Raw genomic sequence first — 15,831 nt, 5'->3', positions numbered from 1 at the left:
GAAGAAAAAAATATCAAATCGGTGAAGCTAACTAACATCAGCTATATATTAAAAGTAATGAGATACATTTCGTACTGTCAAAGTATTGGTGAGTAGGGGAGGAAAACAACACATACGTAAACAAAAACGCAAAATTTCATTATGAGTATTATTTAACTTTTTTCCATTTCCTAAAATCTCTGAGCAGTTTTTACATCCATCCATCCATCCATTTTCTACCGCTTATTCCCTTTTGGGGTCGCAGGGGGCGCTGGAGCCTATCTCAGCTACAATCGGGCGGACACAACATATTTACAAGTATGTTTGAACATGTTGAACACATTTACAGTATCTTAACAAATTATAATAACCAGTGGTGGTCAGTGAAAACTAGGGATGTCCAATAATATCGCCCTGCCGATATTATCGGCCGATAATTGCTTTAAAATATAATATCGGAAATTATCGGTATCGGTTTCAAAATTATCGGTATCGGTTTCAAAAAGTAAAATTTATGACTTTTTAAAACGGCGCTGTGTACACGGACGTAGGGAGAAGAACAGAGCGCCAATAAACATTAAAGGCACACAAATGCGTGCCGGCCCAATCACATAATATCTACAGCTTTTCACACACACACAAGTTAATTCCCCTGCATACTTGGTCAACAGCCATACAGGTCACACTGAGGGTGGCCATATAAACAACTTTAACACTGTTACAAATATGCGCCACACTGTGAACCCACACCAAACAAGAATGACAAACACATTTTGGGAGAACAATCGTACCATAACACAACGTAAACACAACAGAACAAATACCCAGAACCCCTTGCAGAACTAACTCTTCCGGGACGCTACAATATACACCCCCGCTACCCCGTACCACCCCCCCCCCCCCCACTCCCCACAACCCCGCTCACCTCAACCTCCTCATGCTCATGTCCCAAATTCCAAGCTGCTGTTTTGAGGCATGTTAAAAAAATAAAAAAAAATGCACTTTGTGACTTCAATAATAAATATGGCAGTGCCATGTTGGCATTTTTTTTCCATAACTTGAGTTGATTTATTTTGGAAAACCTTGTTACATTGTTTAATGCATCCAGCGGGGCATCACAACAAAATCAGGCATAATAATGTGTTAATTCCACGACTGTATATATCGATATCGGTTGATATCAGAATCGGTAATTAAGAGTTGGACAAAATCGGAATATCGGATATCGGCAAAAAAGCCATTATCGGACATCTCTACTTATATCTGTCAGTAAACTCGCCATGAAAGCACTAAAACATACCGGTATAGTGAGTTTACATTATTCACCCAAGGAACTATAGTTATTAGACGGTTTTTCACATTTCCGGTGTTGTTGTTTCCAGATGAGGAGATGCTGCTTCGTTATTGATTGAAGTAAAGTCTGAATGTCATTAAAACAGTTAGCTCCATCTTTTGACACTTCTTCCACTCCTGTCCTTGCACGCTACACCACTACAACTAAGATGACGGGGAGAAGACTCGGTCGAAGGTGAGCCACGTAAATAAGACCCGCCCACAAAACGACGCATCTTGAAGCGACTGTCAGAAAGCGACTTGAAGATGATCTGTAAAACATCATCTATGCAACATTTTGACCAAAGAACCACCATTACATGTTATGTAGGCCACAAGGAAGTCTTTTACGTTTAGAAAAAATGAATAACAATATGACTCCTTTAACCTCTTAAGGCCCAAGCTGTTTGTTTACATGTTTTTTTTTATTTCTCTTTGCTATTTGGGCTTATTGGACCCTAATTAGAATACAAACTAAGAATCATCTCTTGATATGATGTACTTAGTCCATAAGTACACAAACGTGTACTTCATGTTCAGCGACATGCTAATTCATATTTTTACACTTTTTTTCCAAATTCCATCGTATAATATACTCTTCTGACAGCACCAGATGGCAGTATAAGTGTCCACATAAGCGGTCATAAGACCCCAATTCAGTAGTGTACACAATTTTGGAAATACAAGCTAAAAGGTGATATAGGCTCCAGCACCCCCTGTGACCCCGAAATGGACAAGCGGTAGAAAATGGATGGATGGAAGGTGCTGTCCACACATGTGGCCACTAAGCCTTTAGAGGTTAATGCGCCTTATAATCCGGTGTGCCTTATAATGTATATAAAAAAGATAAAAAAATAGACCATACATTGGCAATGCGCCTTATGGTCCAGAAAATTCGGTATGCAAAAGCCAGATGGGATAGGCTCCAGCTTCTCTGTGCCCCTGAACAAGAGAAGTGCCGGAAAATGAAAGGATATTTTGGATCATGGGAGGAAGCTGAAGTATTTGGAAAAAAAATCAGTAAGGAGGGAGGAAGCTTATTCAAACTCCAAAGACTCATAACCTGATTGTCAATAATCAATGACTTGGGTCATTGATTGTTAAAGGGGAACATTATCACAATTTCAGAAGGGTTAAAACCATTAAAAATCAGTTCCCAGTGGCTTATTTTATTTTTCGAAGTTTTTTTTCAAAATTTTACCCATCACGCAATATCCCTAAAAAAAAGCTTCAAAGTGCCTGATTTTAACCATCGTTATATACACCCGTCCATTTTCCTGTGACGTCACATAGTGAAGCCAACACAAACAAACATGGCGGAAACAACAGCAAGCTATAGCGACATTAGCTCGGATTCAGACTCGGATTTCAGCGGTTTAAGCGATTCAACAGATTACGCATGTATTGAAACGGATGGTTGTAGTGTGGAGGCAGGTAGCGAAAACGAAATTGAAGAAGAAACTGAAGCTATTGAGCCATATCGGTTTGAACCGTATGCAAGCGAAACCGACGAAAACGACACGACAGCCAGCGACACGGGAGAAAGCGAGGACGAATTTGGCGATCGCCTTCTAACCAACGATTGGTACGTGTTTGTTTGGCATTAAAGGAAACTAACAACTATGAACTAGGTTTACAGCATATGAAATACATTTGGCAACAACATGCACTTTGAGAGTGCAGACAGCCCAATTTTCATCAATTAATATATTCTGTAGACATACCCTCATCCGCGCTCTTTTCCTGAAAGCTGATCTGTCCAGTTCTGGAGTTGATGTCAGCAGGCCAGGGAAGCTAGGGTCGATATTCTTCCCTTGATCATCTTCGGTGGCATAAGGGACGGTGTGAGCCAAGACATCCAGGGGGTTTAGCTTGCTCGTCTGCGGGAACAATCTGCCGCCATTGCTTGCCGTGCTACCGAGGTCCTTTGTCCCTGAATTGCTCGCACACTCCGGAAGATTCAATGGGGGTCTGGCGGCAGATTTCTTTGACTTTATCATTGGAAATGCATCTGCTTTGAGTGTCGCAGGATATCCACACATTCTTGCCATCTCTGTCGTAGCATAGCTTTCGTCGGTAAAGTGTGCGGAACAAACGTCCAATTTCTTGCCACTTTCGCATCTTTGGGCCACTGGTGCAACTTGAATCCGTCCCTGTTCGTGTTGTTACACCCTCCGACAACACACCGACGAGGCATGATGTCTCCAAGGTACGGAAAACAGTCGAAAAAAACGGAAAATAACAGAGCTGATTTGACTCGGTGTTTGAGAAAATGGCGGATTGCTTCCCGCTCCGAGAGCGAATAATAGAAAGGCCTTTAATTCGCCAAAATTCACCCATTTAGAGTTCGGAAATCGGTTAAAAAAATATATGGTCTTTTTTCTGCAACATCAAAGTATATATTGACGCTTACATAGGTCTGGTGATAATGTTCCCCTTTAAGTGTATCCCTATGTTAAACATTAGATAGACAATTGAAACACTTTCTGCTTCTCATAAAGATGAGAGACGAAGGGAGAGAAGTTACAAAGCCCCACTCATGGAAATCAAGCAACAACAAAATGCATAAAAACATGGTCGTCGTCCCCCCCACATCATCACTCCCAGCCCCAAGGGAAGAAATGGCACAGTTCAACTCATAAACAGGTGGCCGAGGGGCCCCCAGGTAGCCAAGCTTTAATAGCACTTTGATGTTTTTGATGTGCACTCATCCCACTGTACCTTGCTGCTAGATAATGAGGACTAATAATAATGCCTGAGCTTGAGGGGTTAATGGTATGTAACCGACAGAGCTGCTAATTGCACGTTGCAAAACTATTTATCAGAATCTCCATCTGCACAACTCTCCTTGGGAGCTCGACATTGTGCCTCATTGTAAAGCAAGGTTCCGTAATCAGCCGTCCGTGTAGGGCTTTAGAAGAAAGAAAAAACATAGTTTGGTGCTGATATTCAGATCTTTGGTGCGAGAGAGAAAATGTCTACAAGCATATGAAAGATGTGTCACTGTTCTTTCTTGCACCTTGCAAAGGTCTCCCCAGAGGGGAGTCTTAACTCCAAAGTGAGAGGGAGGTGTAAATTACATAGTGAAGCCTACTTGTTCTTGGGCAAGACAGTTCTCTTTTAGCCAAGACGCCAGCACTGAGCCTAGTCTATAAAAACCCGCTACACCTCCCTGATACCGAAGTACATGTCAAACTACTTCCACAACGTAAAATGACTGCTATAACCACAACACCAGGGGGAGCTCCACAAACCACGTTAAATCCAGATTCCGATCTAACAAAGGTCTTAACTCATTCTCCTTCTATGCCACATCAATATGGAATGCACTCCCAACAGGTGTAAAAGAAAGTGCATCTCTATCCTCCTTCAAAACCACACTAAAAGAACACCTCCAGGCAACTTCAACCCTTGACTAACACCCTCCCTTCCACATCCCACCTCCCCGGATTGTAAATAATCAAATGTATATACAGGACTGTCTCAGAAAATTTGAATATTGTGATAAAGTTCTTCATTTTCTGTAATGCAATTAAAAAAACAAAAATGTCATATATTCTGGATTCATTACATCCATCCATCCATCCATCCATCTTCTTCCGCTTATCCGAGGTCGGGTCGCGGGGGCAGCAGCCTAAGCAGGGAAGCCCAGACTTCCCTCTCCCCAGCCACTTCGTCCAGCTCTTCCTGTGGGACCCCGAGGCGTTCCCAGGCCAGCCGGGAGACATAGTCTTCCTAACGTGTCCTGGGTCTTCCCCGCGGCCTCCTACCGGTCGGACGTGCCCTAAACACCTCCCTAGGGAGGCGTTCGGGTGACATCCTGACCAGATGCCCGAACCACCTCATCTGGCTCCTCTCCATGTGGAGGAGCAGCGGCTTTACTTTGAGCTCCTCCCGGATGACAGAGCTTCTCACCCTATCTCTAAGGGAGAGCCCCGCCACCCGGCGGAGGAAACTCATTTCGGCCGCTTGTACCCGTGATCTTGTCCTTTCGGAGCTCATGACCATAGGTGAGGATGGGAACGTAGATCGACCGGTAAATTGAGAGCTTTGCCTTCCGGCTCAGCTCCTTCTTCACCACAACGGATCGATACAGCGTCCGCATTACTGAAGACGCCGCACCGATCCGCCTGTCGATCTCACGATCCACTCTTCTCTCACTCGTGAACAAGACTCCGAGGTACTTGAACTCCTCCACTTGGGGCAAGATCTCCTCCCCAACCCGGAGATGGCACTCCACCCTTTTCCGGGCGAGAACCATGGACTCGGACTTGGAGGTGCTGATTCTCATCCCAGTCGCTTCACACTCGGCTGCGAACCGATCCAGTGAGAGCTGAAGATCTTGGCCAGATGAAGCCATCAGGACCACATCATCTGCAAAAAGCAGAGACCTAATCCTGCAGCCACCAAACCAGATCCCCTCAACGCCTTGACTGCACCTAGAAATTCTGTCCATAAAAGTTATGAACAGAATCAGTGACAAAGGGCAGCCTTGGCGGAGTCCAACCCTCACTGGAAACGTGTCCGACTTACTGCCGGCAATGCGGACCAAGCTCTGGCACTGAGCATACAGGGAGCGGACCGCCACAATCAGACAGTCTGATACCCCATACTCCCTGAGCACTCCCCACAGGACTTCCCGAGGGACACGGTCGAATGCCTTCTCCAAGTCCACAAAACACATGTACACTGGTTGGGCAAACTCCCATGCACCCTCAAGGACCCTGCCGAGAGTATAGAGCTGGTCCACAGTTCCACGAACCACACTGTTCCTCCTGAATCCGAGGTTCGACTATCCGGCGTAGCCTCCTCTCCAGTACACCCGAATAGACCTTACCGGGAAGGCTGAGGAGTGCTTCCATCTGTTGAAAAGCTCTATGGAGATGATGATTTCATTTTCTAGCATGATCTGGCACCTGCCCACATTGATGCAGTAATCAAGTTTTCTTAAGCTGTATGCCATAATCAGCAATATTAAAATAATAAAAGTTTTTCAACTTAAACAAGTTGAAAAACTTATTCGGGTGTTACCATTTAGTGGTCAATTGCACGGAATATGTACTGTACTGTGGAATCTACTAATACAAGTATCAATCCATCAATCAATCAGCTAGCGCTTGTATGAACATCTTGAGGGGTCCTGTAGGCTCCAGTCATCACTTATTTGAGAAATAACTGTCACATCCCCAGCCACGGATGTGAAGACATGCACCATGTACTCCTCTCCTTCGTAAATTTTTATGAAAAGTACCTTCATTATAGGACCGCGTTCGTTATAAATCCAAAAAGGCGGGTCTCCGAGGGCCCGGTGGATTAATAAGGACAGCAGTGTATTTTAAGCCGTAAACTCAGCTCCTCACTGTCCTTAATCTCCTTCCTTCTTCACAAGGCCAAATTAACACCTCTCCTCAGCTCTGACGGGACCTCATTAGCAAACTTCCAGGGAAAGAAAGAAAGAACAGAACGGAAAAGAGGAGAAAAGGGAGGGAAGCGACCAATGACAGTCACCAGCTCTGGGATTAACCCTTTCTCCTCCTTCACGGGAAAACTAGGTCGGGTTTCTAATCAGTCGCCTGGTTAGTGATAATTAGACGGCGAGATTGGACGAGAGAGGAGAGGGAAAGTGGGTGGGGAACTTTGAAATGAATAAGAGAAGAAGGAAACCTGTCATGTCGCGACGACTTCAAAGGAGTTGACTTTTCCTTTAGAAGTGGCGTGATGAGGGTTCAAATACCATGAGGCCTTTCGAACTGGGATGTGCTGAAGATGTGAAGCAAGTTCTAAAATTCATTTTCCCCAAATACTCCAAACCGCAGAGTCAAAGGCGCCATCAAGCTCCGCCCTGTCGCCAGCATCGGCCCTGCAGCAGCAGGTGGAGTTCCCAGAGCTGACGCTAAGGTCGCGCACGGACTACCGCTGGGTGAAGTTCACAAGCCTCTTCGAGCTGTCTGACATTACCAATAAGGTCAAAGTTGATCAGAAAACACCTGAGGATTATCTCATAATAACTGAAAACTGAAAACACTCACAGACGACCACTACGGATACAGGGCCAACATCCCAACATCAATGGCATTAATCGAAATAACGGAAGAGATCACAAATGCAATAGATAGTAAACAGTGTGTTGCTGCATGTAACAAAAGCATTTGACACAATTACCGTATTTTTCGGAGTATAAGTCGCTCCGGAGTATAAGTCGCACCGGCCGAAAATGCATAATAAAGAAGGAAAAAACACATATAAGTCGCACTGGAGTATAAGTCGCATTTTTGGGGGAAATTTATTTGATAAAAGCCAACACCAAGAGTGAGTTTTTCCTTGCCCTTATGTGGGCTTTGTACCGAGGATGTCGTTGTGGCTTGTGCAGCCCTTTGAGACACTTGTGATTTAGGGCTATATAAATAAACATTGATTGATTGATTGATACTTTAAAAAAGTAGTTTTATACTTGTGAGTGTTGATGACACAGCTTTGCAACAGTTGATATTCTAGTTTCAAGCATGTTTTATTCAATATAGGTCATCAAATCTCAGCAACAAGCTGTAATATCTTACTGGGATCATTTAGGACCAAAACCCTTAAAACAAGTAAAGCACTCTAACATAAAATCTGCTTAGTGAGAAGATTTATCTATCTTATCAGACAGAAAATAAGCAAATATCTAAAGTTCAGTACAAGGCACTTAAAACAAAGTAATTGAAAACTGAAACATAATGTAGACACAGCATGACAAGGCCATATTTAGGTACATATCTAGGGCTCTTCCTGCACTTGTGTAGAAGATTGGTCAAAAAAGGTCAAAAAGGGTCTCCACACTTTAAAAAACTTGTTTTCTGAGCCCCGTAATGTGTATCTTATTTTCTCGAGCTTCAGGTTTGCTAGTACGTCCCTTATCCAGTGGGAGACTAAGGGTGGGTCAGCCTCCTTCCACTTCAACAATATCAGGCGGCGTGCGAGGAGGGTGGTGAAGGCAACTATTTTGTGACCCCCGACAGGTAGTTCCATCCCTTCAGGAATGATTCCAAATACAGAAATTAAAGGGTTTGGATCGATTTGAATTGTTAAGACCGTGGAATGTGCTTCGAAGATGGACTTCCAATACCCCTTTAGCTTCGGACAAAGCCAAAACATGTGTTTTTTTTTTGGTTTGTTTTTTACTCCGGGTACTTTTGTACTCTTACTTTTGTTTTTTGTTTTTGTTTTGAGTGACAGCAGGGGTAGGGGATGAAGAGGGTTTGAATATGTTGTTAATGTGAATGTGAAATCAATAAAAAGAACTATGAAAGAAAGAAAATAAGCAAATATCACCCTTGTTTGAGATGTTTAATCTTACTTAGATTTCAGTTTTTGCAGTGTGGAAACATGAGCTGCATTACATTGCATTGTATGCATGTTCCAAATAAACTGACCTGAACTGAAGTTACTCAGGAGAAATGAGAAGGTACCAAAAGGGGCCTGCAGCTAACAAGCAAAAAAAAAAGGAAGAAAAATCATGGCTCATTATCAGCCATTTATTTTATTTACTATGCAACATATTTGGACTCCCAGATGTCAGACATCAATGGCGTTTAAGTGAATCCCGCGGGCTCCCGTTTGCGGAGTAAAGATATATGGACGGCTGCTTCTGATAATTGTGCGACTTCTAATTGAGTTAGCGCACAAATCAGCCAGTATAGCATTAAACCTGATAGCTGTTGCCAGGGAAGACGGTTGCTTGGACATAGTCAATTATGAAGCATTAAAAAGAATCTGCCGATAATCACTTCGAAGAGAGCCAAACAATCCATGCATCGTGCTCTCGTGTTTATCAGTGATGGGGCTTTCAGGTTGGCGTCCAGCAGGAGTTTAGAGGAGAGGGGGAAAAACTAGAAACATATTTGCGGTATCATTTCCATAAGTGTGCGCTTTGCGGACCGTAGCGTAGCACACAAACCTGATTTATGACCTTGGTTTAATGGACGGAGCAGGAACGCGGTAGGTATCGGATGACTTTTTCAATATGGCACCGTCAGAGAGGGGGCACACTGAATGCACCATCACAACAGGAAATGAGGGCTTGTCTCGGCAAGAAAATATGAGAAGCAAGATATCTGATCATCTAATGGCAGATAGACGCTGCTTCACTTTGACAGAAAAGGCATCAGTCAATAAACAGCCGATGAGCGAGTGGTAAGATGAAATGTATGCAATGGATTTCTCCACCCTATCTATTAAATCATTCCTTCTGGAAAGAAGCAGTGGTCTCAGCACAGCTGGTGTTCCATGACGTTTTTACATAATCGATCCGAAGTTCCATTAACAAATACAATTGATTATGCATTTTGTACAATACAAAAAAGTCAATGACTCACCTGGGCTTGGAAACTCTTGAGAACTGGTGCCACCATCTCCCGGACTTCCTACGAATAGACAATAAATATGTATTTTGTTACATGTTTGTAGCTCTATATAATAATAAATAAATAATACAAAATGTTAGTGAATATCATTACCTGGGTGTCATTTTAGACCCAACACTTAGCTTTAAAAAACATATCAAACAGATGTGCCAGAGTCTTAACCCTGTAAGACCCCTTGTTGTAAAATTACAACGTTACCTTTAACCATCCTAAAAAACAATGTGTTATTTATTTATTTATTTTTTTTACCACATTTACATAGTCATTGGGTCCTATTGTTCAGTCTCACAAGGCTATTGGGTTGTACATTTGTTTATAAGTCACGCCTTCTGGCCATGAACTCACACAACCTCTCAAGGTTTCCTTCGAACAACATCTATTTGTTTCATTGGACTGGATTCATCAGATTCAAGTAAGAAAAATGTCTTTCATATTTTTTTTGGTTGTTATTACAATGTCTAGAGCAGGGGTGCTCATTACGTCAATCGCGAGCTACCGGTCGATCGTGGACGGTGTGTCAGTCGATCACCAGCCAGACATTAAAAAAATAGTCCTAAAAATGAGCGATCATAAATCTTCACTATGACGTCACTTTCGTCACTTGATTGACATTCACGGCACTCGAGGGTCTTCTGAGATGACGCTGGCTGCTGCCAGCTCAATAAATTACCGACAGGAAGGCGAGAAACACTTTATTTCAACAGACTCTGGCGCCGTACCTGTCGTCAAAACTCCAAAGACCGACTGCACAGTTGCACAATAAAAGCGCTGCTTCATCCTGCCTGCGCTAACAAAATAAGAGTCTCAGAAAGCTGGCGTGCACAAGCTAGCAAGCTACGGAGTTTGCCGACAATGTATTTCTTGTAAAGTGTATACAAAGGAGTACGGAAGCTGGATAAATAAGATGCCAAAAACCAACCACTTTCATGTGGTATTGGACAGAAAGGAGGACTTTTTTTCTCCTCCATTCGAAAATGCGGACGTTGTCATCACCACTGTCTGATTCCAATCAATGCAAGTCATCAGAATCAGGTAATACACCAACTTATATTCTTGTCTTCATGAAAGAAAGGAATCTATATGTGTTAAACATGCTTGTATTATCTTTAAACACTTTTAACTTATTAACAATATTAACTATATGTGTTAAACATGCTTGTATTATCTTTAAACACCTTTAACTTATTAACAATATTAACTATATGTGTTAAACATGCTTGTATTATCATTAAACATCTTTAACTTGTTAACAATATTAATTATGTGTTAAACATGCTTGTATTATCTTTAAACACCTTTAACTTGTTAACAATATTAACTATATGTGTTAAACATGCTTGTATTATCTTTAACCACCTTTAAGTTGTTAACAGTATTAACTATATGTGTTAAACATTCTTGTATTATCATTAAACACCTTTAATTTATTAACAATATTAACTATATGTGTTCAACATGCTTGCATTATCATTAAACATCTTTAACTCGTTAACAATATTAACTATATGTGTTAAACATGGTTGCATTATCTTTAAACACCTTTAAATTGTTAACAATATTAACTATATGTGTTAAACATGCTTGTATTATCATTAAACAACTTTAACTTGTTAACAATATTAACTATATGTGTTAAACATACTTATATTATCATTAAACACCTTTAACTTGTGAACAAAAACATATATTTCATAAATAAGTAAATATAAATTATATATATGAATGAGGTAGATCCCCAGGAGTTGATCAATTGAAAAGTAGCTCGCCTGCAGAAAAAGTGTGAGCACCCCTGGTCTAGAGCATGTACATATGTAGTTATTGTGGAACAGATGCATCCAATTTCATTTAGAGCTTGTTATATAATTGTTGCAATGATACAACACTAGGTGAATGTGGTAGTCAAAATAGCTGGGCTCAAACAGGTTGTATTCCCTTCACTACATCACTGCCTGAAGTATTTTCTCTATACATGGATAGTATACATTCTACCCTTGTGTTGTGTTCTGGTGACTGATTTAAAAGTTTTCTCTCTAAAAAATGTAGTTAATTGATCAGCCTGACCTAAAATTCCATGACTTTGTCCAAGGATATCAACAGACAATTCAGTTCTGGGGAAAGGAATGTTCCTGAAATGTGTGGCTGTAATGGGGGTATGCATGTTTTACTTTTAGTATGATAATTAGAGCCATTAAACCATTTACATTTACATTGATGGAATTTGGACACTTTGGTCCAAAGCGACTTACCAGGCAGACAATATTGTCTACCCTGAGGACTTGGTCCACCACCTGTTGCTGATGTTATGCCACGCAACAGATTCCAATCCCTGTTGACGTCATTACATTTTGTAAACAACATGACAGTATCTGAGATGGAAAAGAAAGACAAACTATGGAAACTCAGACTCTGGCTTGATTCATTCAGAGAGAAATGCCTGCAGGTGGTACCAGAAGAGCACAACTCTGTGGATGAGATGATGATGCTGCAGACACTGCAATACAAGATACACCAACACACAATGCAGAAAGTGTGATGTTCACCTTTGTTTTACAGACGACAGGGACTGTTTTAGGACTTTCACCACCAATGAAAGTCTTCATGACCAATGTCATGAGGGGAAAAAGCGTTTTTTTAAGAGTTTTACCTTGTTTCATATTTTTTATATTTGTAATAGATGACTTCATAAAAATATAACTAATATGTGATTATTATTAATGGTATATACCGTTATGGGGATAAGTAAGCAATCAACCCTGCAAATGAATCCTTCGTTGTTCAGACAACGTGAGTACAAATACAGAAATTCTGCTCCCATCAAAGCCCAATGTTGCAATATTACAACATTTCTCTAAAAGCACACATAAACATTTTTTTTTATTTTTTTAAACCCTTCAATTTCTGCATCAAATGCCTCCTACAACAACATCTGAAAGGTCACATTTTTTTTTTTTTAGGTTTTTCTATATTTGGGTCTTACAGGGTTAAATACAACATAAAAACGTTCAAATGTATCAAGAATTCATTAAACACTGGAGGCAGCTCAAACTTATTTTAATGCAATGATTATGCCTCGCTTTTATTATTGTATAACATGTTGGTCGCAGGAAAGCAAAATGACACTGAGGCCATTGGAAACTTTGCACAAACAATCGCTCAAAATCCTTGAGCGAAAACCACAACACCATAATCACTGCTTAGTTCTCCAAAAATATAGATTGTTAAATTTAGCTAACATTCAAAGATCAGCATCAATACGAATGGCCTGTCGAATCTTAAATAACACTGCACCGGCGCCACTTAAGCACTTTGTCCAGTTTACATCTGCTGTGACAACTAGAAACACACGAGCCTCCGCCAGTGGGCAGTGTAGCGTACCCAGATGTAAAACATATTTTTCACGATCAGCATTTTCATATAAAGCCATAAAGGAATGGAACGACCTCACAACAAACTTGAAAAGTCTAACAGATTACTCTTCATTTACAATTGAAAAAAGTGGCTTTGGAGCAATCAAAGCTGCTCACACAGTCAATAAGGTGGACACTACGTTTGACACATCAACTTAATGTGTATTATATTTATCCATAAGAGCATTTTTGTTGTAAATTGTGAGGTGTGTCTGTTAAAATCATGGTTGTTTTTACAAATGATGACAGATGTGAACAAGAGCATGTATTGTCTTTGTGTGATGATGTACCGTATTTTTCGGACAATAAGTCGCAGTTTTTTTTCATAGTTTGGCCGGGGGTGCAACTTATACTCAGGAGCGACTTATGTATGAAATTATTAACACATTAGCGTAAAATATCAAATAATATTATTTAGCTCATTCACGAAAGAGACTAGACGTATAAGATTTCATGGGATTTAGCGATTAGGAGTGACAGATTGTTTGGTAAACGTATAGCATGTTCTATATGTTATAGTTATTTGAATGACTCTTACCATAATATGTTACGTTAACATACCAGTTGGTTATTTATGCCTCATATAACGTACACTTATTCAGCCTGTTGTTCACTATTCTTTATTTATTTTAAATTGCCTTTCAAATGTCTATTCTTGGTGTTGGCTTTTATCAAATACATTTCCCCCAAAAAATGCAACTTATACTCCAGTGCGACTTATATATGTTTTTTTCCTTCTTTATTATGCATTTTCGGCCGGTGCGATTTATACTCCGGAGCGATTTATAATCCGAAAAATACGGTAAATGAGGTGTGGTTGTATTGTATATTAAGTATGTGTCCATGAAAGGGCATTTTATGACTTTTCTTAATTTGATTACATGCTATAGTATGATTTTATTGTCATAATTGTATTGCATGATTTTTGTATCCCTTTAATGTAGGTAGCCAGGGACTGCAGATGGAAACGAGCTATTTAGCTATAATCTGGAACAGAACATATTTGTCTTTGAGCTTAATGTTTCTGTGCATTGTCCCTTCAAATAAAGACTAAACTAAACTAAACTATTGTCATGTCTGTGTGATCATGTTTTTGTTTTGGTCATGTTCATTTTGGTTTTTGGACTTTTTGTGCACTTTTGTTTTGTCACCATAGCAACCATTAGTTTTCACCTGTCACGTCACGCACCTGTTTCACATTTTGAGTCACGCACCTGTTTTCGTTAATCATGTCTATAGTATTTAAGTTCATTGTTTTCAGTTTGTCGTTCTGACGACATCTCCACATTTATGCTTCTGTACACTCTTCATCCTCTAAGATCCTGCTTCATGTCCCATGCCAAAGTAAGTTTTTGTTCCATGTTTATAGTCTTTTTGTTTTTCATAGTTTGTTCTCCGCCATTGTGCGCCCCTTTTGTTTACTTCCTTGTTTTGTAGTTATAGTGTTAAATAAAAATTTACTTACATTCCCGTCTCGCCCGAGCCAACTTTCCGTTGCATTCCGGAAAAGCAAACACCCAAGACCAAGTCATGACAACTATATTACACTTGATGCCACGTGCGGGTATTTGTGGCAGGACCAAAAGAGTTTGAGCTTGCATGTTTGAAAAAGTAGGGCTTTCCATTAGAGCTCAGGATCCAGACTTCTGTGACCACCCACAGCCCCAGGTGAGGTTTGGGCTGTGATGACAGGCTTTTTAACACCACTATTTTACTGACAAGATTACAGTGCTACAGAGCTTTTTGGGGGGGCTGGAAAAGGCTCTGCGGTGGAAAAACTGCTTATGGCTGCAGGGTTCATTTATGAAATGACAAAATAAAATGTAAAAAAAAAACATGAATAGCTTTTAGGAAATGACTTAAAATATTTAGAAGAAACTAGATTAAGTTAACCTTTGTGTGGTGTTCGGGTCTGTGGGACCCGTTTTCATTTTTTATTAAAAGAAAAATGATACAATTAATACATTTTTCAAACTGAGACTCACTGACTTTGGCTCATTTTCTGTGAAGAACATATATCAGAATACATATTTAATGACCTCATCCCCCCTACACATTTCTATTACATATAAGATGTCCGGGTCCACTGGACCTGGGGCTAATAGAAGTGTGGAAATTGATGTTCTGTGTACCACTCGCAACCCACACACACACACGGCAAGCCTAAACAGGAGGAGGACAGAGTGTAGGTACACATAACATCAGAGGGTCAAATTTTTATTTCTATTTACTGTTTTAATTGGTTTTACCCTTTAAAATCATTTTTAATCATATTTATTTTATATTGTTTTTTATATTGGTTTTATAATGAATTTATAGTTTTTGTTATTATTCAGTTATTGGTGGAGCTAAGGATAATATTTGAATGTTTTTTTTGTTTGTTTTTTTGTCCTGTCCAGCTTCTCAGGCAAGTCATATAGTTGATGGAGATGCCCATATCGGCTATTCAGATATTGTTTTTAATATTGTTGTGCAGCACTTTGGAAACATTTTGTTGTTTAAATTTGCTATATAAATATAGTGGATTGGATTGGATTAGTAAAAAGTTAATGTCCACATACATGGTCGACCACTTTTAGCAGACAGAACATTTGAGACCCAAAAAGAGTCACTTCTATATAAAAATGGGTGAGTTTATGTTGACATGTGTTGTAGTACTGTTAACTTTCTTAGTGTCAGTCATTTTTTCAGACCCGGGAAAAGAGATTTGC

At 40.3% G+C, this 15,831-nt stretch overlaps 1 protein-coding gene across 2 annotated transcripts in view; it reads right to left on the bottom strand.

Annotated features, from left to right (window-relative positions):
- Positions 1 to 15,831, bottom strand: part of LOC133623060 (homeobox protein cut-like 2) — a 329,715-nt gene that overhangs the window by 147,266 nt on the left and 166,618 nt on the right. For both annotated transcript variants that reach the window (XM_061985993.2, XM_061985992.2), the window contains exon 3: positions 9,666 to 9,713. In XM_061985993.2, the coding sequence (XP_061841977.1) occupies positions 9,666 to 9,713 (48 nt within the window). The remainder of the gene's footprint in view (positions 1 to 9,665; positions 9,714 to 15,831) is intronic.

This window comes from Nerophis lumbriciformis, linkage group LG12 (genome assembly GCF_033978685.3).
Source record: "Nerophis lumbriciformis linkage group LG12, RoL_Nlum_v2.1, whole genome shotgun sequence".
NCBI lineage: Eukaryota > Metazoa > Chordata > Actinopteri > Syngnathiformes > Syngnathidae > Nerophis > Nerophis lumbriciformis.
This window is presented reverse-complemented; position numbering and strand designations above follow the sequence as displayed.